Source organism: Monosiga brevicollis, genomic scaffold, assembly GCF_000002865.3.
Source record: "Monosiga brevicollis MX1 MONBRscaffold_31 genomic scaffold, whole genome shotgun sequence".
Taxonomy (NCBI): domain Eukaryota; class Choanoflagellata; order Craspedida; family Salpingoecidae; genus Monosiga; species Monosiga brevicollis.
In genome coordinates, this window is record NW_001865068.1 from 262325 (window position 1) to 285369 (window position 23045).

At 54.5% G+C, this 23045-nt stretch overlaps 8 protein-coding genes across 8 annotated transcripts in view; 6 read left to right on the forward strand and 2 right to left on the reverse strand.

Moving 5' to 3' along the window:
• Positions 1 to 4416, forward strand: part of MONBRDRAFT_29065 (uncharacterized protein) — a gene marked incomplete at both ends in the record, with an annotated part of 11126 nt that extends 6710 nt beyond the window's left edge. Inside the window, 13 exons of the mRNA XM_001749477.1 lie at positions 415 to 1499; positions 1642 to 1742; positions 1870 to 2385; positions 2494 to 2551; positions 2640 to 2699; positions 2810 to 2913; positions 3056 to 3176; positions 3298 to 3360; positions 3481 to 3538; positions 3688 to 3811; positions 3956 to 4050; positions 4148 to 4193; positions 4314 to 4416. Of these exons, the coding sequence (XP_001749529.1) occupies positions 415 to 1499; positions 1642 to 1742; positions 1870 to 2385; positions 2494 to 2551; positions 2640 to 2699; positions 2810 to 2913; positions 3056 to 3176; positions 3298 to 3360; positions 3481 to 3538; positions 3688 to 3811; positions 3956 to 4050; positions 4148 to 4193; positions 4314 to 4416 (2534 nt within the window). The remainder of the gene's footprint in view (positions 1 to 414; positions 1500 to 1641; positions 1743 to 1869; positions 2386 to 2493; positions 2552 to 2639; positions 2700 to 2809; positions 2914 to 3055; positions 3177 to 3297; positions 3361 to 3480; positions 3539 to 3687; positions 3812 to 3955; positions 4051 to 4147; positions 4194 to 4313) is intronic.
• Positions 4417 to 6174: 1758 nt separating this feature from the next.
• On the reverse strand, positions 6175 to 8301 carry MONBRDRAFT_29066 (uncharacterized protein; the record flags this gene model as incomplete). The annotated part of the gene is made up of 7 exons (XM_001749545.1): positions 6175 to 6834; positions 6927 to 6964; positions 7053 to 7220; positions 7348 to 7457; positions 7589 to 7815; positions 7936 to 8010; positions 8122 to 8301. The coding sequence occupies 7 exons, from the start codon at positions 8299 to 8301 to the stop codon at positions 6175 to 6177; spliced, it is 1458 nt and encodes a 485-aa protein (XP_001749597.1).
• A 1204-nt stretch (positions 8302 to 9505) lies between these two features.
• MONBRDRAFT_11698 (uncharacterized protein) lies at positions 9506 to 12835 on the forward strand (the record flags this gene model as incomplete). The annotated part of the gene is made up of 5 exons (XM_001749478.1): positions 9506 to 9727; positions 9840 to 9953; positions 10048 to 10479; positions 10592 to 10837; positions 11594 to 12835. 5 exons carry the CDS (start codon positions 9506 to 9508, stop codon positions 12833 to 12835), a joined length of 2256 nt encoding a protein of 751 aa, XP_001749530.1.
• A 250-nt stretch (positions 12836 to 13085) lies between these two features.
• On the forward strand, positions 13086 to 13972 carry MONBRDRAFT_38771 (uncharacterized protein; the record flags this gene model as incomplete). The annotated part of the gene is made up of 2 exons (XM_001749479.1): positions 13086 to 13659; positions 13757 to 13972. Coding segments are annotated over exons 1-2 (780 nt in total), but the record flags the coding sequence as incomplete, so codon positions are not given.
• Positions 13973 to 14143: 171 nt separating this feature from the next.
• Positions 14144 to 15326, forward strand: MONBRDRAFT_34176 (uncharacterized protein; the record flags this gene model as incomplete). Its single annotated transcript, XM_001749480.1, has 1 exon — positions 14144 to 15326. One exon carries the CDS (start codon positions 14144 to 14146, stop codon positions 15200 to 15202), a length of 1059 nt encoding a protein of 352 aa, XP_001749532.1. The 3' UTR covers positions 15203 to 15326.
• A 763-nt stretch (positions 15327 to 16089) lies between these two features.
• On the reverse strand, positions 16090 to 17634 carry MONBRDRAFT_29069 (uncharacterized protein; the record flags this gene model as incomplete). The annotated part of the gene is made up of 6 exons (XM_001749546.1): positions 16090 to 16222; positions 16363 to 16798; positions 16956 to 17020; positions 17158 to 17291; positions 17330 to 17435; positions 17486 to 17634. The coding sequence occupies 6 exons, from the start codon at positions 17632 to 17634 to the stop codon at positions 16090 to 16092; spliced, it is 1023 nt and encodes a 340-aa protein (XP_001749598.1).
• Positions 17635 to 19019: 1385 nt separating this feature from the next.
• On the forward strand, positions 19020 to 19655 carry MONBRDRAFT_29070 (uncharacterized protein; the record flags this gene model as incomplete). The annotated part of the gene is made up of 1 exon (XM_001749481.1): positions 19020 to 19655. One exon carries the CDS (start codon positions 19020 to 19022, stop codon positions 19653 to 19655), a length of 636 nt encoding a protein of 211 aa, XP_001749533.1.
• Positions 19656 to 20430: 775 nt separating this feature from the next.
• MONBRDRAFT_34177 (uncharacterized protein) lies at positions 20431 to 22872 on the forward strand (the record flags this gene model as incomplete). Its single annotated transcript, XM_001749482.1, has 8 exons — positions 20431 to 20565; positions 20665 to 20963; positions 21108 to 21207; positions 21332 to 21563; positions 21711 to 21794; positions 21921 to 22077; positions 22205 to 22330; positions 22480 to 22872. The coding sequence occupies exons 1-8, from the start codon at positions 20490 to 20492 to the stop codon at positions 22870 to 22872; spliced, it is 1467 nt and encodes a 488-aa protein (XP_001749534.1). The 5' UTR covers positions 20431 to 20489.
• Positions 22873 to 23045: the final 173 nt, after the last annotated feature.

Consider the following 23045-nt stretch of genomic DNA (forward strand, 5'->3'; position numbering starts at 1 on the left):
AGTCTCGATATCTCGCTAGTCAACGACGGTCTGCTCGGGCCTCTGCTCGGGCTTCTTCTTGCGCCGCTTGTTGCGCTTTGCGTGGCGATGCTAGACTTGAGGTGGTGTTTGCGTTGCTTGTCCATGCCCTCGTTTGAAATGCCAATGTGTCTGTTCATGGCTTAGACGCGGTCGCGATGGCGACCCATTGGGCTGGTCGCCGGCGGCAGCGAGTCGGATGGATTGTGTGCTGGCTTCTGATGGTTCTGCACCTTGGGGTGGCACCAGACCCATGTCCAAGCATCGTGCGCGGCTATCCAGGCCAGCGGTGCAGCAATACAACAGCTGGGGCTCAATGCGCCCTCTCCTGCTCGCTGACTTCCCAGGTCGACCAGCATTGGGCCACCTGTGTCAACGGGAGTTGGTTTGTCGCAGGCAATTGCAAAGCCTACCTGGACGAGCATTGCACTCTAGATGAAAACAACCATTACTTGTGCTCTACTGCCAAAACGGCCCCAACGCCTCAGGGCGTGCCCCCGAACATTATCAAACTCACGCTGATCGAAAGCAGCTTCACCCGACTCTACTTGAGCGTCACCACCTTCCCAACCAACGTCATCAACCTCGAGCTCGTTTCCTACGACTCTGTGGACATGGATGCAGACTTTATGGAGCAACAGAAAATTTATCGTTTCCTGGTTCGCAAAACACCCTACACTGGAATACCGAGCTTCCGCTCCAGCGCGCTCCTCGAACTCGGCTTGGCGCCGCTCTCCAGCGACGAGAGCTATAGCATAAACTACTTTGCATCCAATTTGCCCAGCCTAACCTGGCTGCAACTGCGCTTCGAGACCATTGCCCCTGCGCCATTGGGTTGGGAGAGCACCGTGAGCAAACCGTTTCCCGCCATCCAAACGCTCTCGCTTTTTGTCAAAGATGCCGAACATGTCAAACTCCTCAATATCTCGCAATGGAGTCCCATGAGTCTGGACCTGGGCATGCCCTCGCTCTCGCGGCTCCAGTATGACATGTTGCCGCAGCGCCAGAGCCTGGTGGACGCCAAATTTGCCTCCTTGTACCTCGACTATGTTGATTACGACACCTTTCCTCTTGCCCTCAACTTTTCGGCCCTGCGCATTTTGGGTCGCACATTGGGCCCAGCCAACAAACACCTTTTCCGGCAGGCCATCAGCTTTGGTGCCGTCTATGGCACATCGTGCCTCTCAACCTATACCGACAATACCCGGTCCTTGGTGCCGCGCATGGAGTGCACGTGTACGGGCGAACCCCCTTTCCAAAACGCCACCCATTGTCCCCACGTCCCACCCTTTGCCTGCCTGCACTCCTCACATCAGATTTTAGCGACTCAGTTGTGTGATGGCGTCGCTGATTGCCCGGACGGAGAAGATGAGCAACACTGTTCGGCGGTAATGAGTGCGCGCTTTGCGTCCTACGGCTCCAGCCCTGGATCCATTTTTGATGTATGCACCAACATTAATATCGTCATCAGCCACGGCACGGTAAGCCTGGCTGAAATGCTGGCAACACACCTCTTGACGTACAACCTGCCAGCTAGCGGCAAATAATCCCACTCCCGACCTTCCTCCATGGGCACCAAATCTGAGCCTCCTCACAACCTCCCCGCCCTTTGCATGTTTGTAGCTTGCCAGCATACCTCGAAAGACTGGTGGATGCGGGGAGTATCATGGCGTTTATCGTGGCCGAAACAGCCTGGAGATCACCTTTGCAGCCACCACCATGCAGTAGGTCTTGAGTTTTGGCTTTGGGCTATCCACATGCGCTTGCTCCACATCTGCTCTGCTCCACACAGCTTCTCGTGTGCTTGCCTGCCAGCCAGGTGCATCTCCTCACTCACCGATATCTGCGTAGAATGCTGGCCAACGTCTCAGACGGTACCTTTCTGACCGGCGCTCGGTTTGGATTTGGCTTTGAGGACAACTTAAACGGGGAATACATTTCTCAAATTGGCCTGCTCTTCTTTCAAGAGGGTTCCATCTGGCCCATCACCAATCCCATCTATCGGAACAATATAACGTCAACCTCTGTCACCTTTGACGAGTTTCAAAAGCTATGGGATGCCGCCCACCAGGGAACGGGCGGAACCACGCTCACGCCTTTAACTGATCCGCGTGGCAAGGGCTCTCCAGTTGACGCTGCTTCGGGTTCAGATGCTTCCGTCACGGCGCTTGCCATTGGTATCACCTTGGCGTGCACCGGCGCCCTCTTACTTGGTCTGGCGGCTATCTGGCGCCTTCGCCGACGAAGAGCCCTGGTCAAGGCTAGCAATGACCTCAGTGATCAATGGCAATCCTTACTCGACCAAACGTCACTCAATAATGCTGGTCTCAGCACATCCAGTCACAGCTTGCTTTCGCTCATTCCCAGGTAAATTGCGTTGGCCGCTGCACTCCACGGTGCTCCCTCATCTCTTGACTTGATGGTTTGTCTTTTTTTTTTGTTTTTGTTTTTTGTTTGTTTGTTTTTTGTTTTCAGCACGGACTTGATGATCGAAGAGCAGCTGGGCCATGGTAATTTCGGCACCATTCACAGGGTTCGTAGTCGTTGAATTGTATTCACGGATTACATTGGTGGGGACAGCGAGCATGTTCTGACGACAAGCCTCTCTTCTTTCCTGCCAGGGCTACTGGATTGCGCAAGGCCAGCGGCAGGTAGTGGCCATCAAGCATGTACACACGCAGGTATGCGCAGGCTTGCAGAGATGCTAGATTGACAACCGTGCCTACCTGCCTGGCGGCTATCGGCGAGAACATTGCTCAATGACGCAACATGCTCTTTTTTCTTTTCTTAGGGTCTAGAGAATGGGAAGCGTGCCATCTTGCGCGAATGCCAGTTACTAAACGTGGTCGGGGACCATGAGCACATTGTTCGCATATTTGGCATCGTCATGAGCCCGTACGTCCTGCTCAGTCCACTTGCCAAATAAACCCAGCACGAGGACTTTTGATTTTGGATGATCTCAGTGCTGCCTTGGTGCAGGAAATGACCTTTCATCTCACCATTGGTCTCGGTCTCGGTCGCTGCCATTCTCTGACAGGCTTGAGCGTGACGAGCTGAGTTTTGTGATGGAATTTGCTCCTCACGGTGACATGAAGCGATATCTAAGTTTGCACGGATCTGATCTGGAGCTGGATCAGCTGCTGGATGCTGGCCGCCAAGTAGGTCTCCTAACGTGGACGCTGCGCTGGAAGTCCCAACAACAGCTTGAGACGGAAGCCTCATGCGCTGGGAATACTCTGCCCGTACGACTAAAAGCTAACATGCGCATTTGGGTCATAGGTTGCAGAGGCCCTTGCGTTTATATCATCGCAAGGTTTTGTGCACCGTGACGTGGCTGCCCGTGTATGTTCTCGGCACCATGTCTAGTGAGCCTGGTCGTTTTTGTCCAAGGGCCCTCAACCCCAATGTTTGCTGATGCACCCGTGTGCATTGCGCATTGGAATGCGGTGTCTGGTTCCATAGAATGTGCTCGTGTTCACAGAGCAGCCTTCACTCCAGGTCAAGATAACAGATTTCGGCTGTAAGTGACAACGCCAATCCTCACGCACCCGCAACGTTGGCTAGCATCGGTCTGCTTGCTCGTGCGCGCCTGGTGACTTGGTTTGTCGGGTTGAGACTTGAGGGCTCGATCTCAAGACTTGGCTGATGTTCGACATGGCGTGCCCGTAGTGGCCAGAGTTTTGTCACAGCACCAAGACTACTATCGCAGCATGAGCAACGAGGAGTTGGCCTTTCGATGGATGGCTCCGGAGGCGATTACGCACCGAAAGTTTACTCAGCAATCAGACGTCTGGTGAGTGTGTGTGTGTCTGTGCGTGTGCTGAGTTGCGTACACACACACACACACACACACACACACACACAATATGTCGAGCGTGACATGGCCACCTGGTTTTGGCGACTGACTCATGAATTTATGTGACGTGCCACCAACCAGGAGCTTTGGCATGATGCTATATGAGTTTGTTACTCGAGGCGATGTTCCTTTTGGCAAGATGGAGCATGGAGGCATCTTGCTCGCCATCCGCCGAGGTAAGAGGCGATAACTGCTCGCTTGACACGGGACTTTGAGACATACGCTACGTCTACCTCTCACCACCGGTGGCCCGCGTGGGCGCGACCCAATTAGGTCTGACACCCGAGCTGCCTCGCGACGTCCCGGCGGACATTGTCCGGTACAAAGACTCGTTTCGCGCGCCTCCTTTGCCCAACTTTGGGCGTGTTGCTTGTGTCAGGTCGTGCTCAAGTCAAAGGCTGGCTCTCGGCTGATCGAATTGTGCTACAACTTGCCCTAGGTTGTGTCAGGCCACCTGGACAAAGACGCCGGAGGAAAGGCCCACCTTTGATATACTGGCCGATATGCTGGCCCAACACGCAGCAACTGAGACTACGCTGTAATCCTTGCCCGTAGCGTCCGCGACGATTATAGGGCAGGGTAAGAACCTCCGCTCGTGCTGGCTTTTAGGATACCCAGCCAGATCCTTGTTCTCGGCGTTGGTTTATCACGCACGAACAAGACGACCGCTTTAGAATATTTGGAAATGTGAAAAGAATTCTCGTTTCTCCAAGATCAATTAAGAGTGTATGTAGCTCAAGAATAAACTTATCGATGCGATTATAACATGCATGCGAGGACATCTACAGCACAGAAGAAAGACAGAGAGACAGAGAGTTCCGGGTCGAACAGCTGGTAAAATCAAGGTGTAGCACAACGTTGTTAGTAAAGTTGCCAGGAACAACGTGATTCGTACGACTTGACTTGGGGTGCAGACAACATCAACAACCACAACAAGAAAGCTCGCCGGTCCTTGAGCAGCAGCGCCCCCTATTCCCCACACATTCTCCAGACAACACAACCACGACAAGGTAATACTTGGCCAAATGCACCAGTCAAGGAAACACCACGGCCAACAACTTGTTAAGACCATGACGTTTAGCCCGCTCCCGAGGAAAGGACCCGATCTTCCGGATACGGCGGCGCAGCCCTTGAATATCCTTGTGAATGAGCTCTTCTGCCAATCGGCCATTTTGGAGACCCTTAACCAAGTCGAAGATGTGCACAAAGATGCTTTTTGCCTTTAACAGTTTGCCACACCTCTCAGCCGAGTTGGGGATATCAGGCTCGTCCAAGTCCGGCAGCAGAAATCGCACCACCTTTTTCATAATTTCAATGGGATTATCAGGTTGCTCTTTAAAAAAGTCCATCACTTTCTGAACACGTTCACGATAAGAACCCTTATCGAGTGCCAGGTCCTGCATTCGATCGCTCGAAGCATCAACCTGGTCAGCTGCCGGAGCATTGTCGTGTTCAAGTGCCATCCTCAAAGTTTATAAATGCAACTCGTCGAGCCGCAGACAGTTTATAAATGCAACTCGTCGAGCCACAGACACAAAAATAGGCACCAAAATGACGTGGCGAATCGGCTTCGTGCGTCAACATTGCGGGTTAACCTGTGATACATGTGTAAAGCGTCTTGTGCTTAGAGGAATCAAAGTTATGAAATAGGATAAAAATTGAACTCACGAGATCAAGCAGAACTCACGAACTCATGAGAACAAGAAACAAGCACAACTCACGAGAGAACAAGCAAGCAGAATTTACGAGAGAACAAGCAGAACTCACGAGATCAAGCAGTCCTCACGAGAACAAGCAAGCAGAATTCACGAGAGAACAACTCACGAGAACAAGTCCTCACGAGAACAAGCACAACTCACGAGAGAACAAGCAAGCAGAAAACAAGCAGAACTCACGAGATCAAGCAGTCCTAACGAGAACAAGCAAGCAGAACTCACGAGAACAAGCACAATTCACGAGAGAACAAGCAAGCAGAACTCACGGGATCAAGCAATGCTCACAAGATCAAGGATGTGGAGATGGGAGAATTCGATTTTCCCGCCATTCTTCTGTGTGTTTCGATTTTCCCGCCCAGACCAGAACCTGCACCGTATCTTTTATCCGCAGGCGTTACGGCTTGTACGGTTTAAGTAGGACAATCGCCTGCGTTGGATCCACCATATTAGTGCTTGTCGCCATCACCAGTTGACAAGCACAGAAATGTTGCGACTCGGAAACAACGCGAATTTGAATTGGAAAGAACCTTGTGAGCCTCTACTAGGCGCACGACTGACAAAAGCACCGTGGCGCCCAGTCACTCACTACTTGGCCTCGGTGAGCCGCAAGACAATGGTTTGATGAGGCAGCACTGTGACCGGGTCAAAGGCATCGGTGATCGTGCCGTTGTCCGAGTGAGCCCAAAGGTCGCGCACTGCCACTTTGACGCCAGAGTCAAAGCCAATGTCTTTGAGCTGGAAGCCGATCGACTTGTCATTATCATCCGAGTTGTAAAGAGCAACGGCCACCGAATTGTCGCTGAGCTTGCGCGACCAGACGGTATCATCGCCGGCGTGCACCGTCTTTCCCTGGGGCGTCACGTCTTGATTAATGGCGATGACCTCGTCATTGAAAAGGATTTCACGTTGCAGATCGGTGAGGGCCGGTTTGCACACTTGAGGTTGGCAGGAGCAAACGTGAGTGCCGTCACCGTCGACGTTGCAAGTCACATTGTTATGGTAGCATGAAAAGCTGCCGCGGCAACCGTCACTCGTCCACATGCTACCGTTGGATAGGCAGCCAAAGCTCGCGTTGAGATGGCAAGCTGCGTTTGAAATCTGCTCCAGGAGTTGAATGCTGCATGTGGTGCCACTGGGGACGGGTTGAGCTGTACAGCTCTTGATGCGCGTGGTCACAACCAACGGCGAGGCACTGATGGCCCACATGGAAAATTCAGTCTTGTACTCAATGGCCGTCATGTTTCCCTGTGTGGTGGAGGCCAGCCCAGCATCGTGAGGGTCGGTGCGACGAGCACTGTGGTCGCAAGCCATGCCGACCACCATCCGATTGAAAGTACCTCCTTGTGGTTGGCGTGAGCAGATTGGTTATAATTGCCTATAGAGTGATAGCAGGGATGGTGACCAGCACGGCAGCGAGTCAATGAGAATGGCAGGAGATACTGGGCGACAGGCAGGATACACACCCGTCTCGAGCATGTCCATGTCATTCCAGGCGTATGGCCCGCCGGTGTAGCCAGCCTCGACGACCTCTTGGATGGAGCCAATAATCTCTTTGGTGCTTTCCCAAGTCCCGACGTGATCACCAGTAGCTCGCCAGGACTGGGCGATGGAGCCCGCCCATTTCCATGGATCTGGTGCGTGGGTAACATGCCAAGTCAAACACGCATACATCGTTGGTCATCACAAGTAGGGCTCAGGAATCGTTTGATAGAGCTGTGGGGGGAGGGTTGAAGAGAACAGGTGTGTTGGCAGGCATACCTTGCTTGCCCCATTCACAAAGGTTAAAATGCATGGGGCGACCAGAAAAGTTCATGGCGGCGCCCATCAGGGAATACGTGGTCTCTGGGTCCATGCCATCGGTGTTGCACCTTTTGCGTAGCACCATCGCACGCCAAGTGGGTTGAGAAGAAGTGAGGTCAAGGGGGACGTTGGACAAAAGGTAAAAAGCGAAAGATCAGGGAAAAAAACAAAAAAAATCACCGGGGCGACTCAAACGTACCAGTCCATCTTGACCCAGTCAATGCCGACAGAGGCAAAGTAGGCGGCATCCTGCATCCAGTGATCCTTGGAGCCCGGGCGATTGCCGACGCAGGTTTGGGTGCCAGCACAGGTGTAGACGCCAAAGGCCAAACCCTTGCTGTGGGCATAGTCGACCAGAGGTTGCAACCCGTTGGGAAAGTGATCCGTCTCCGGGTAAAGGTAGCCGGATGCGTTGCGACCACCGGCCTGAAAATGGCGGCCAACACAACGTACTGGTCAGACCAATGGGCGGAAGACACCAAGGCAGTGGCGGGGGCAGGGGCGATTGGCGATGGACAGGGCTTGCAAGGACAGGGCAGGGCGTACCCAGCAGTCGTCGAGATGAAAGTGGCGATAACCGTGATCGTAAAAACCGAGGCTCATAAAGTCATCAATCGCTTCCTAGAGATGGCGTCCAGCGAAGGCGTGCGAATGAAGGTGGTTGGCGGCTCCTGCACGTCAGATTAAGCAGCGCCTTGCCGGCCGAGCTTTAAAGAGAAGAGCTTTACGGACCTTGACGCTTTGCTCATCACAGTAATCAAACTCGGGCGGGCTACCCTCGGGGCCCAGCCCCACCCAGGAGCTCCAACCCAAAGGGGGCATTTTGGAAAAGGGAGCGCCATTATCATACGCCCTCGAGCTCATCACGAGCAGCAGCACCAGCCCAAAGGCCAAACCCAGATGGACCCGCATGACGCGAAGCGAGCAAGTCAACTGAAAGAACACCGAAGCGATCAGTGAGAGAAAGAGAGAGAGAGAGAGAGAGAGAGAGAGAGAGAGAGAGAGAGAGAGAGAGAGAGAGAGAGATCAGGGCTCAGGGCTCAGGGCTCAGGGCTCAGGGCTCAGGGCTCAGGGCTCAGAGTTCTGAGAGAGAAAGATCAAGAGAGTAAAGCGAGAGGAGAAACGAGAGAGGACGTGAGCAAGCAATCTTGTCAGTATCACTTTCGAGCGCAAGAGAGGAGGAGATCAGAGAGCAATAGAGAGAGAGATCAGAGCTCAAAGCCAGGAGATCAGAGCTCAAAGCCAGGAGATCAGAGCTCAAAGCAAGAGAGAGAGAGAGATCAGAGCTCAAAGCCAGGAGATCAGAGCTCAAAGCCAGGAGATCAGAGCTCAAAGCCAGGAGATCAGAGCTCAAAGCCAGGAGATCAGAGCTCAAAGCCAGGAGATCAGAGCTCAAAGCAAGAGAGAGACAGAGAGAGATCAGAGCTTAAAGCAAGAGAGAGACAGAGACAGAGAGAGATCAGAGCTCAAGAGATCAGAGATCAGACCTCTGAGAAAGAGAGAGCGAGAGAGAGTCAGCAGTCAAAAGGAAAACACAAGCCAACCAAAACAAAACAAAAAATGAAAAGACACGAACACAATGACCATACTCGTATTTCCAGCTGCGGACATGTCCGCAGTTATGGGCTGGTCAGTCAGGTACTGGATCGCGCCCCCTTGACTGGCGCCTTGGTATGTGCGCGGACTTGGTTATGAGGGTGGGCGCGAGCTGAGCGGGGTTTGCATTCAAGCACCGGTGTGACCACTAGCGAAGGACATGACTCGAGCCACATGAATGTCATTCACAACACAAAACACACACACACACACACACACACACACACACACACACACACACATCTACACACATGCAGACATCCTCGAGCTTGGTGTGTTGTTGTAGGGACAAGCCTCATCAAGGTTGGTGGCGGTCACCACCTTGACGTGTCACGTTTGGTTGCCCGCGAGCTACTTTTTCAACTTCTTCACAAAACTATCATCTATCTCAAGCCCACGGCCCGCTGCAAGACGCGAGCTGGTCTCTCCTTGCAGGCGCACGACGGGGCAAGACGTGCCCGACGTCGACTGAATAAGCAGTCGGCGCACCTCCGCACAGATTGAATTGCTTCACAGCACCATGAACTCGCAAATCGGTGCCGTGGCTCGGGCCATGTCCTCTGCCGCTCCCGCTTCTGAAAGCAAGCAGAGAAGAAACCCTCGCCCAGAGCACAAGCCCATCCGGCCGCCCGGTCGCAATCTGCCGCCTACCATTGGCGTCACGCTCACCCGCGACTCGGATCAGCCTTATGGTCTCATCTTGGCCACGTCTAGCTCCTCACATGGTCTCTTTGTCGCCGGCGTATGTCTCGCTCTCTGCTTTTGTCGCCAGACATCTAGCTCCGGCATATGGCCCCCAGCTCCACACATCCTGATGCCCCTCTGTGCGATCTTCCCACCACCCGGCTTGATAGGCCAAATCCCATAGCCCGGCTTCCCGAGCACCACGCCTGGAGCCTGGGCAAAGAATCATCACCGTCAACGGCGAAAAAGCCTTGCGCTGGAGCCGAGACGTGTTTCGTGCCAAGGTGAGGTTCTTGAGTCGGTGTGGCTGGACCAGCCACGTAGCTTGTGTAGCCCCGTACTCGAGCAGAAGCTGACGCGCCATCTCGCATTGGGTAGATTCAACACCAGAATGAGCTGCATTTGGAGCTGGTTTTAGACCTGGCGGCCTTTAGCGAGATTGACGGCGGCATTGTTCAGCGCCGCTCCTACTTGCGCCTTTTGCAAATTTGCGAACTGGCTCTGTTGCCCCCCGATGCGGACGACCGGATCAACGGCATCGTCAAGCATGCCATGCCGACCCATCTCTTGTCTTTTCCCGTCAACGAAGGTGTGTTGCCAGCTCTAGTTCAAAATGGCACCTCGCCCTCGCCGGCGCCGTGCTCATCGGCGTTCATCTGCCTCCTTCGAACGGTTCCAATAGGCATCTCAGCGGCAGAACTTGAGGCCATGGTGCAGGCTGGCATGCGTACACATCCCCGGCTGGGGCGACACGCGCTCCTGAATCTGGAAACTACGCAGCTGTCCGTGTATACAACGTGCACCCAGGAGGTAGGCCCGGCACTGTGCTTGGCTGGCGTGGTCTCATGCCTGCCAGTTGACTCGCCGTCATTTCTACAACAGCCTGATGTTGGCCAGCCTCACGAGCGGTATGGGTCTTTAGGTGCTCCGCGTGGAACTATTGGATGTGACCAACGTCTTTGTGACGGGCAAGTTTCTGGTCGTGATTGAACGTCGGCTGGCCCCGCCCAGCTCTGGGTTCTGGGCCATCACATCCCATCGATGCCATGTCATCAAGTGTAAGCATCCCTCGATAGCCAAGGGCTTTCTGGCCTACACCCGCGTTCAGATGAACGACGTCTTTGGGGCCATCCGTCAAAGTGCGGCCATTCCTGGGGATGGCAGCGAAGTGTAGCACACTTGCCTCTGCCCTTTTATCACACACTTGCAGTCTTGATATACCAGCCAGTTTTAAACGATCACACCATGTCAATTAATGCACACTACCCCGAGGCGTATCCCTCCGACGGCTGAAACGGGACAACACAAATTGTCTGACATTTGCACCAGCAAGCAAAACAGAAAGGGAGCGTGTGTGTGTGTGTGTGTGTGTGTGTGTGTGTGACTACTTTTTCGTGTGTGTGTGTGTGTGTGTGTGTGTGTGTGTGTGTGTGTGTGTGTGTGTGTGTGTGTGTGTGTGTGTGTGTGACTACTTTTTACTTTTTCGCGCGTGTGTGTGTGTGTGTATATGTGCTTGTGAGTGTGTGGGGGCGGGGAAGGCGGGGACAACCGTCGACGGACCACTGCTGGGTGGTGGAGAAGAAGAGTGTTGGTTGGTGGCTGGTGGGCGGGTGCACTTGATCTTGCTGGTTCTGGCTGGCTCAAGAGTCGCCCTGGCACCGGGGTGAGGCCTCGGATCGGATCGTGCTGGAAGATTGGCATATCGGGATCGCCACTCGCCTTTTATCATGGACGTGGTCGCGGCCTTGGCCGCTGGCGCGAGCATGGGTGCTATGGTTATGCTCATGGGTGGATGCCTATTTTGGCGGGTATGAAATCGGTGCATTTGTTGTGCGATCGCATCAATGCCTCGGTATCGAGCAGTTCCGCTGGCAATCTCACGTCATCCTGTATGTGGACCTCCGCCCCCTTGTCGTTTTCCCAGCGTTCAAATGCCCCACCAGAGGCGGCAACGGAAGATTTTGTACCAGGCCAGTATGAAGAAGTTGATATTGGGCGTCCGCTACCGTATGCTGAACGCTCCGGGCAGGGAACGATGGGTGGGATGCCTGGGCAGGGCTACGCGAGCGAAGACACCTATCAACAACCCAATGCTGTGGATATGTGCGAAGCTGAGACCTACGATGAACCGCGATCAACTCGAGGTGACGCGCGCACAAGCTGGCTGTTGCAAGCCGTCATCAGCGGTGCGAGCGACGATAGTGATGAGGAGAACAGTGGGGGTGACGCGGGTATAACACCCCTGCCCCAACCGATGGAGGCTTCCTCGACAAACGGTCGCCGGTCTTATCGCAATATCCACGACCAGGAGCTGCAGCTCAACATGGATGATATGCCCACCGATGAGCGCCAGGCCCTGCAAAATAAAATGGCGGGAGATCAATACGAAGAGGTTCTGCCCGAGCCGCCGTCGACATTCAAGGGCACGGTCCGGGTCAAAGCCGATGCCCCCCGACCCTCTGTGGCCCTCGCTGGAGCAGCTGCCCAGACACATGTGGCCACCGAATACGATGATGTGTTGCCTGCACTGGTCCTGCCCACGGCGACACACCACTCGGCCCAGTCTTCGCAACCTCGCACCGATCAATACGACGACGTGTTGCCAGCCCTAGCCCCACCCTCGCCGAGCCGGGCGGATGCCCGGCCTGTGATACTGGAGGCCACGCCCTCACGCGGCTACTCGCACCTCCACTTCAACGATCGACGGCCAACTGCTTTTCGTTCTGAGGATTTAGATGACATGCGCAAGCGTGCCCTCAACCCGGTGCGCAAAGTTTCACGCTACAATCACCTCGAACACCGCGCCATGTGGCTCCACGGCACCATTTCGCGACGGGAGGCCGAACAACGGCTTGTTGCAGCGGGCATTCAGGATGGCTTGTTCCTGCTGCGCGAATCACAAACGCAACAATCGGCCTGGGCGCTCAGCCTCGTCATTGGCAATCAGATTATTCATCATCTGCTCCGCAAGGGCTCGGATCACGAGCGTCCCGAGCCGGACACCCCCTTCACCATTGATGGGACCCCCTTGCCCTTGGGTGTCAACAACTTACCCGTCACGTCCCTAGAGGAAATCGTCCTACTCTTTCGCCAAGGCACCCACGGCCTGATCCGTGTTCCTCTTCAAACAGCGTGCCCGCCACCCACCCGCGATGCCGAATGCTGAGCATTCACAAGTAACATGAATCTGCACCGTTGCTCCTCCAAGCGCCGCCTCCTTTGGCCAATTCATCATCATAGACTTGTGCCGTATCGAATTCACACACACACACACACACCCTCTCTCTCTCAAAAAGTATGACAATTCGACCAGCTCTCCTTTTTTTTTGAATTGAGGGTCGGGGTAAAAGGCTGTCTTAAACAATAACAAACTTGTCGAATCCTTGGCAACGCATTTCTCTTCTCTCTCTCTCTCTCTCTCACATCATGGCCTCGAGTGGCAATCCGACCGGTGAGCCGATGTATTCGGCGGCGCAAATCCGCATCCCTCCCGATTTGCCCGAGGTGCTGAAGAGCTTTACCAAAGCCGCCATTAAGACGCAGCCCTCGAACTTGACCGTATGGGCTGCACAGTATTTCGAGGCGCTGGCCAACGGCGATGCGCCGCCTGTAAAGGATCGCGTCGCCATTGAGCCGACCGTCATCCGTGAGGCCCCCGCGCTCACTGTTGCTAAGCTGCGCAAGCTGTTCTCAACCTTACCTGCATCCGGAACAGTGCCGGTTGCGGACTTGGTGCGCCTGTGTGAGGAGCAAAACTTGCCCGGCCAAACGGTACAGGACAGCCTCTGCGTTGGTGACTTTGGTGAACAAGTCCCAATCATCCCATTCCTGGCCCTGCAGGCGGCGGTCCTGAAGCCAGCGCTGGCTGACGCCCTCTACACATTTGGTTCAATTCTGGGTGACGACGATTCGGGCACAGCTGTGCCTCGTGAACCCTTTCTCGAGGCCATTCGCTTCATGTGCAACATCAGCGGCGCGCCGGCCGATCAGGTATGATTCTGCTCATGGCCTGCTAGCTTGTGATTCCAGTCTACCATGCAACCACGTCATGCATCACATGTCTACGCTTGATCATTGGTATGGGTAGATGGCTTTGGTCGTGGACCAGTGTGCTGAAGGACAATCCGTCAATCTGCTCCAGCTGGACTTGTCATCCTTGGTCGACGATGATGAGAAGGCCAATGTTGGACTTCAGATCGAAGGTCGTCACATCGACAACGAGACAGCCCGAGGCCCTGACGACGAGGCCATGCTCGTGAACGAGAATGCAAGTGCAGCTGAAGATGACGACGAAACCGAGCCGGTGGTGGAAGAGCCTGCGGAAGCCGAGCCGGAAGCGGAAGCCGAGCCGGAAGCAGAGGCAGAAGCAGAAGCAGAAGCAGAGGCTGCAGCTGAGGGCGCCGATGAACAGACCACTGCCGATGATGTCGTGGAGAAGATTGCGGCCGTCAAGGCGGCGCACCCGGGTAACCGCATGGCCAAGCACTTTGATGCCGATTACTACAACACGCTGAGCGACGACGACAAGAAGGCCCTGATCAAGTGTTGCCAGAGCGGTATCGACAACGGTGACTCGGGCATGGGCTGCTACGCCATGCAGCCAGCCGATTACGACCGCTTCAAGCCCTTCTTCAGCAAGGTCCTGGCCGACTACCACAAGGTGAGCGAGGACGCCAAGCACACCAACAACTGGGACCTGTCGGGTGTCGAGGGTCTGCCTGCGGACGGCTGCCTGGACCTGGCTGCCCTGGGTTTGCCGGCGCTGTCGATGCGCGTGCGCGTGGGTCGCAACCTGGCCGACTTCCCGCTGCCGGGCGCCATGACCAAGGACGACCGTGTCAACCTGGAGAAGAAGATGTGTGAGGCCTTTGACAAGCTCAAGGCCATGCCCGAGTACGGCGGTGGCTACAACTCGCTGACGCCCGAGCACCCGGACCATATCAGCGAGGAGGCGTACCAGCAGCTGGTCAAGGACCACATCATGTTCAAGGACATGGCGGCGGATCCATACCTGGCGTCGGCTGGTATTGCGGCCGACTGGCCCTATGGCCGTGGCTGCTACGTGTCGGAGGATCGTGGCTTTATCATCTGGGTGGGTGAGGAAGACCACCTGCGCATCATGTGCATGCGCAAGGGTACGGTGCTGAACGAGGTGTTTGACCGCCTGAAGACGGCGCTGGACGTGGTCAACGACATTGAGGGCCTGTCCTTTGCCATGTCACCCGACTACGGTGTGGTGACGAGCTGCCCGACCAACCTGGGCACGGGCATGCGCGCGAGCGTGCACATTGGCCTGCCCAACCTGACGGCGGATGGCACGGATGCAAAGGCCAAGGAGGTGTGCCGCCCGCTGGGCCTGTCGGTGCGTGGCATCGGCGGCGAGCACACGCCAATTGGCGAGGGCGGGGTGTGCGACATTTCGCCTAGCGCACGCTTCTGCATAACGGAAGCTCAGATTATCACGGCCCTGTACACGGGCATCAAGCTTCTCAAGGAGGAGGAGGACAAGGCTGGAGAGGCGTCATCAGCATGAACCATGAGCGTGAATTTATGTCACCAGCCAACTGCATGTGGGGCCCGCTGTGCCCCGTGTTGTGTCTTGGATATGCAAAGCTGTCACCCTGGCCCGATGGCCGGAAATTGAAGTTTCTAATGGTATGAAAAGAGATTTGGTAAAATTACAGCATCAAAGGGTCTCAGAACGGCGGCACCGCACTCCATACAGCTTCCAAACACACAAGAAACACGACGCACGATTTACACAATCCCAAACATGGAGCTGTTGAAGTGGGCAGTTGACATGTGGAAACAAATCACAACCCCACCCGCACGCATCAACGCCACAGATTGAAAATGAACACAAAGTAGCTGCACACGCGACCAACAATTGTGGGGCACTCACACGGGGCAATGCCAGGTGCGCAGCTTGCAAGGGGGTAGCCGGGTAGATGGGAGACCAAAGGGCGGACAATGACCCAATTAGCGAAAGAGCCACCGTCTTGTTTGACAACACACCAATAAGCATACAAGCACAGCGCCACGACAAGTCAGTCTCTGACCCGATATGAAGTCTTCAAGTCCTCAAACAGCTATGCAAGAGTGTGCGCAGCACAGGTTGCATAGCTGTTGGGGACGAGCATTGGCTTGTATAAGGGCGGGTACATGACACAGATAAAACAAACACACAAGAACAGCATGGGGAGCTGGAAAATGCGACAATAAAAGGCAACGACGAAGAAGCGGGACTATGGCCCGGAGCAAAAAAAAAAAAAAAGAAAAACTGATCATCACAAGGACAACAAAAAACACAAACTACCGACGACACACCGCGGGAACAAAGGCACTGGAGAAGAACTTTAAAAAGACAGCACGAAAGATGAATGAAGTTGACAGAGAGTGCTCTGTCCAGGGCCTTCTGGCTTAGTTGAGCGTTGCATAGGCTTTGCGTTTGCGCCGCTGGTTCAGCTTCACGGCTCCGAACAAAACCACCATGATGAGGACAAGGCCACAGGCACACGCCGCAATGATCCAGCCAGACTTTGATGTTTGTGGTCTAATGCGTCAAAGAGAGGGGATAAAGGCATCATGAGGTAAGAGACGGTAATGAGAATACCATGCGGTTGTGGCTTGGCTTGAAAAGTGCATCTGGCCCTTTTTGCGCGAGAGGTTTACATGACAGTACGACGCACTGACCTCTCACAAGCCGGGATGTTGGAGTTTTGAAGCAAGCTGAGTTCGCCCGGAAGGGAGGCTAGGTGATTGGCTTGGCATTGGTTGACAGAAAGTTCTGAAAGAGCCTGGCCACAGCCGGTGCTGCAATCGGAGGAGTTGCAATAAGTCACCGTGTAGGTGGTGATATTGCTGTCCGGCTTTGGAGTATCCTGGGTAAAGTAGTAGGAAAACCCTGAGCTCGAGGGAAAGAGCTTGACGGCTTGACAACTCGAAGGGTCTTCGGCAAGAGTGATGGCAAACAGCAGAGAGGTGCAGTTGACATCGTGGTGGCACATGACCGCGTCCGACGTGAGTGTCTGCAAAGCCGTAATGCCCGAGGAGTTGGTGACCACGTAGGGGCCCACACAGCTCTCCTCCTTGTATGGAGCAAAGGCGACAGAGAATTGATGTTGGTGTTCTGTGCGCAAGCGTGCAGGGTGGGCCGGGTATGCGCGTGTGAGCCTTGAAGCCGTTCCTATGCTCGCTGTTTTTTGTTTTTTTTGTTTTTCGTTAGTTGTTCAAAATTGCATTGTATCCGCTATCGCGGCTACCGCCATTGAGGATGGCCGACTCACCGCCACTTGTGACAGGAACGGACATGCAATCATGCATGTCAAGCTGGGTGCGATCGTAGTCACAGCTGAAGCAAGCCAGGGCAGGGTGGGCGCATGGCACGGCGTGTCAGGAGAAATACAAGCTCAAGTGCCAAGTGTCAAGGGCAGCCGGGTATCGGCCACAAGAAAAAAAAAAGCGGGAAAAAAAAAACGAGAAACAGACTTGGTGCACTCTGGGTCGGCGCAACCCGCATTGAAGCGGCGGACAACTTTGCCATCGGGGGAGAGCTCAAGGCGATAGTAGGATTGGCCAAAAAGTGCAAATAGGTCGGATGAGGCACACGCTGCGCCCGTTTCCTGAACGACGACCGAAGTCATCATCATGCCGGTCTCACCGAGACCACATTGCCTGTGCAGATGAAAGATGCAAAATGCAGGTGTTTGTATTGTGAGAGTGAGGAGGCCAAGTTGCGCTGGCTGAAAAACATGCGCACCGAAGCCCTAGCATGTCAGGGCACGGGTGCCAACGGGGGGGAGGGGCAGGGACGCACATGTTGTTGGCGCCAATGGCGTTGAAGAGGCTGATCCAGACCTTGCGGGCACCGGCTTGTTTGACGGTATCAGAGTAGTTGGGCTTGAAGGAGCAGGTGCTTGATTGGGCAGCCGCAGCCGCAAGCAGAAGCGTCACCAGTTGTGCCATGGCCTGGACGCGAGTTGAGCGCCAGCTTGACGTGCCGTTGCGCAACATTCTGGAGTGTTGAAGAGGAAGAAGAACAGAAACTTTGCAGGCCACGGGTCACCGTGTTGTTGCCAAAACGAGCAGAATGAACCGAAGCAGTTCCTCTGCACCACCAATCGCCGTGCGTTTGGTTGAGCTGTGGACCAACTGCGCGTCAATCCAAGACTTGATCACAGAAGCGACGCGTTCTTGAACCTGCGTTGCGTGCGCTATCAGCAGAGGGTCTTGCCCACAATGATATGGAGCATGTGGTCTGGGACCTCGTCCAGCAAAGGTCGTGGTGTCACAACGCGCGAGACGTTGCACCGAATCAGACCCGGACGGGAAGGACTCGAGCGCCTTGACATGTGAATGCAGGCAGCCAACACGATCTTGCACGAGCCCGGATGAGCTTGAAAAAAAATGGTGGGGGGGGGGTGGGGGGGTGGGGCTTGTCGCCTCCGGTTAGCGACGAGCAATCACAGACACACAGACGCTGCTACGGCAGCTACGGCAGCAGCACCCGATACGTTATCCATAGACGGTCAAGTTGCCGATTTGACGGGCTGCCATTGACCAGATCCCGTCAAACAAAAGACGCTTTCCGACAATGACAATCATACAACAAAACAACAAAAGGGAAAAGAAAGAAAAAAAACACGAGAGAGAGAGAGAGAGAGAGACAGAGCGAGAGAGAGAGAGACAGAGAGAGAGACAAAAAAAGAGTCTGTGTGTGTGTGTGTGTGTGTGTGTTGTGTGTGTTTGAGAGAGAAGAAGTGTGATTTGGCGCGCTGTTGTCTCGCGCGCTGCGTGTGAATTGTCAACAAAACCCACAGTTTCGCGCCAAGCGGCCCACAGGAAGGTGGACGATGACATTTGGTAACAGGCCTTTTGTGTGATCTTTTGTGCGTTTGTGAATTGATTTAGGATGAAAAGATTGCTTGCAGGCATTTGTATTTCACCAGCCGAACAACAACTGTTGTCACTAACAGTTGGACTTTTCAGAGGTTCGTTCTCTGGCTCTCTGCGTCTCTGGCTCTGTCTCTGTCTTGCGAGGCCTCCCTGGCTCACTGCCATTGGCCTCAGTGAGGATCAAGAGCCCAGGGGCGGAGGTGTGTGTGTGTGTGTGTGTGTGTGTGTGTGTGTAGAAATGACGGCTGTGACTGCTTGTGGTCCTCATCGATTGCGGTCGGGGTTAACATGGCCGGCTCAAGTTGACCTCACGTTGTGTTGTTGCCCGCTTTTTCGAACTATGTATGCGATTCATCAGCTACTTTGCTAGGGTTTGCTGAGCCGAGGCGTTGTTTGAGGGTGGTAGATTGGCTCGTTGCCTTTTGAGAAAGACGCCTGGATACATAACAGACACCATGGCAAGTGCCCAAGAGCTGGTCCAGGACATCTTCCGCCGGGCGGATAAGAATGACAACGGCCGCCTATCCCTTGAGGAGCTGCGTGACTTTTTGGGTGAGGATGAACTGAACGAGGAAGAATTTTTGGCGCTCTTCAACTCGATCGATGCTGATCATTCGGGATCGATCGATACGACTGAACTGGCGACCTATTTCCAGCAGCACTGGGGTGATTTTGGGCACATGTTTCATGCCATCACTTCCATTCACGAGCCACTGGCGCAATGCCTGACGCACACTTACAACGTGCATCAGAATGGCTCGCCGTCTGATCGCGCCATGGCACGCATGTTTGCCCGTGAGATTGGCGGTCACCTAGAGCAAATTGTGGATCAGCTCGAGCTTGCTCATCGCGCCATGGCCCCGGAAGATGAGCCCCGCGGTCGGGCCGGCCGCGTTGTCCGTCAGATTGAGGTCTATGCCGACGAAGCGGCAAGCCAGCTTCATGATGTCGAGGCGCGTATTGCTGCCGCCGTGCGCGAGGCCGTTCACGAGGCCCAGGCAAATCAGAATCAGTGGGCCGTGCCGGCAAGTCTGGCCCTGCTAGGCCTCGGCCTGGCCGCCGTCGCCTTTCGCCTCGTCCACAAGCCTTGAGGATGCCTTGTACGACAGAGCCCTCTCAGCTACCCGATTATCCTATCAACCCCTACCCGGCACAGCACCAACGTCTTGTCGTGACATGTGAATACACCCGCATCAGTCCCTTTTCGTTTTTTTTTTTTTTTTAAAAAAAAGATGGTGTTGTTGCTGTGCTGTTGTGAAAGCGGGCACCACTGATGCTTCATCTAAACATGACGACTTGGGGTGCTGCGTTTGTTTGACTGACTGTGAGTTTGTTTAACCCCCTCTTCCAATCGACTACCATCCTCTTCTTATCCTCCTCCTCATCACCTCCTCATGCTCCTAATCCTCCTCCTCATCCTCCTCATCATCTCCTGCTCACCCTCATTTCTTCCGTCCCCATCCCCACGTTACATATGTACCATTATTACCACCGCATCTGAAAATCCTCTCTCATTCAATTCTCTCTCTCTCTCTCTCAAACTCTCAAACTCTCTCTCAAACTCTCTCTCTCTTTCTCCCTCAAACTCTCTCTCTCTCTCTCTCTCTCTCTAAACTCTCAAACTCTCTCTCTCTCTCTCTCTCTCTCCCTCAAACTCTCTCTCTCTCTCAAACTCTCAAACTCTCTCAAACTCTCAAACTCTGCATTTCCTTCATCTCTCTCTTCCCTCTCTCTCTTCTCTCTCTGTGTGTCAGTGAACGGGCTCCTGTTGGTGGTGGTCAGAGGCCCCCCCATCCCGCGGCCTTGGCTCTGTTGACTCACACGCTTCGGCGGTAGCCATTGGGACGCTGGTTGTTGTTGTTGTTGTTGTTGTGGCTCGTCTTTGCGCGGTGTGTGTGCTTGCTGTCTTGTTGACACCAGCCAGCATGGCAGATCAGCAAGCGAGCATTTCGGAGGTCTCCCAGTGGTTGGAACAGACCGGCCACGCGGACCAGCCGCTAGGTGTGATGAAGCTTCTGCACACCTCCCGGCAGCCTTGAATGGAACCTCATGTGCCATCCTCATCACTTTATGTGCCATCCTGTCGGCCCCACCTGCTAGGCCTCGACCATGACCTTGAATTTGACGATGATGCGGAGGTCAAGGAAGCCCCCTCAACTAGTCTTGCTTCCTCCGAAGCCGTTCCCCCCTCCCCCTCGGTGGCCCTCCAGTCCTCTCTTGCCTCCGAGGACCTCGCCATGATCCAGGACATGGCCCAAGCCATGGGCGACAATGAGGCCATGGACGCCCTCAAGAACCGCAAAGCTCCCGCTAGCACTGAACCAGCACCCCTGGCAGCCGTTCGCCCACCTTCAGATTCCGCCATGGCCCTTGGCGCGCAGGCCGGCGCCGCTGACGTGGTGGGTTTTTAATGTCGGCCATGAGTCTTTTCTCGCCTTACCTTGTCCCTTCCCCCTCCTCTCCACTCCAGCTTGATGAGCTTGATGAGCAGCTCATATGGACACGGCCAAATGTTTGTGCAACGCCTCCATATCCGCAAACAGGCCTCGCCGCCAGTACAGGCTGTTTTGGACGCCTCGGGTCCCCAAGATCAGTTTCCCGTGCGCTGGTTTAAGTTTCAAAACGAAACGACACCACTCCTCTGTAAGAAAGCACCTTGCTCCCTGCCAAAGCAAGGGCCTTATTGATCGTCAATCGTCAACGCCGCAGAAGCCGAGGTGAATCAATTGGCTCGCGCTCACCTCAAGGCTGGTGCACGCCCGCCTAGGCCAAAATGCTAATGGCCCATGTCCACTCCTCGCCGTCTGCAACGTTCTATTTTTACGCCACCGCCTAATCTTGGCCCCAAGCACGCCCTCCGTCTCCTTTGAGCACCTCGTACAACTTCTCTCCAGCTATCTCCTGGACGAAGACACCTCAAGCATGAGTGAGGAGGAGCGCGTCAATCGCGAAGCGGCCATGATGAGTCTCATGGATCGTTTCCCCAAACTTCTTCGAGGGTGCGTGCGCGTGTCCTTCACTCATCCTGCGTCTGCCCTACCGACCAACGCTTTGACCTGGCTGGGGCTCAGCTCACAAATTTTCAGCCCTGCCCATTCCTGTGGCCATCAACTCACTTCCACCTGTTCTGTTTTGAACCTTGTCAGCCTGGATGTCAACCCTCGGTTCAGCAAGCCCGATGCCTTTGAGTTTACGCCCGAGCTTGCAGTATTTGATCTCTTTCATGTTCCGTAGGTCTCCTTCATGATCTTCTCTTTTCTTACCACGGTTGCACCTCGTCTGGCTTCGCGAAGCGACGCCAAGCTCGCAGTGCGCACCCACGCTCAAGCTCCGATGATCGACTCCGTTTCTCGTAGTCTGTATCATGGGTGGTTGGTCGATCCTCAAGAGAAAGCTGTTCATGAAAAGCTCGCGCACCTCACCTACAACCAGGCCGTGAGCCTCTTGGCTGATAGCCAGAGCGATGAAGCCTCCCTTCTCGTGACCCAATGGCTCGATGACAACTCGTCCCAGGTACGCCAATGTGCTGAAATCTGTGTAGCAAGCCACCTTTGGAAGACAGGCCCCGCATTGCCTCACCAAGCCTGCCCACGACGGACCATGATAGCTTTCTTATCACGGCTTGGCCGAATTAAACCAGATCATGCCCGAGCAAGGCCTGGCCATATTCTTTCGCAACAATCACTTTAATGTTTTGCATAAAAATCACGGCGATCTTCTGCTCCTTGTCACTGATGCTGCTTTTGCCTCCACCTCAGCCATCTGGGTATGTCAGCTGCGCTACGCACGTGTGCTTGCCGCAAGCATTGGCCCGCGCTTGTGCCGCTGTCGTCTGTGAGACCCGAGTCTTTTCTTACCTTGCTCCCCTCTGGTCGCCAACCACCTTGCCCACACCGAACCATCCACGCACACAAGGAAACTCTCATCAACATTGAGAACGATGGCGCTTTTCTCAGTGACAGTTTCCAGATGGTGGAGCAACACGAGTCGGTCATGGCCGGCGATGCACCCAGTAGTGACGAAGCTCTAGCCCGTCAACTTCAGGACTTGGAATACCGTCAGCAAAACACAACAGCTGGTCCTGCCACACAAGCCGCCTCGCCCCATGTAGGCGGGCCTGTGTCCGATGCAGATTTAGCTCGCCAACTCCAAGCGCAGGAGAACGCGCACGCGCAGAGGATTGCAGCTCAGCAGCAACAGCAGCAACAGCAACAGCGCGCACAGTCAACCCAGCACCAACACGCGGATCCTCATACAAGGGGCAAGAATCATAGGGGCAAAAGTAATACGGGCTGCATCATTTCATAGATTTGGCGTTCAATGTAGCTTGAAGGATTCGTGGGCTACATGTCTATCTGACCTGGACTCAGAACTGGACACGGTGGATTGATTTGCATGTTCAGAATAGGATAACCAGTTAGGTTACGGCTCGGTTGACATGCCAGCTCAACCAGCTTTCTGTGAAATACCCTTGATACTGG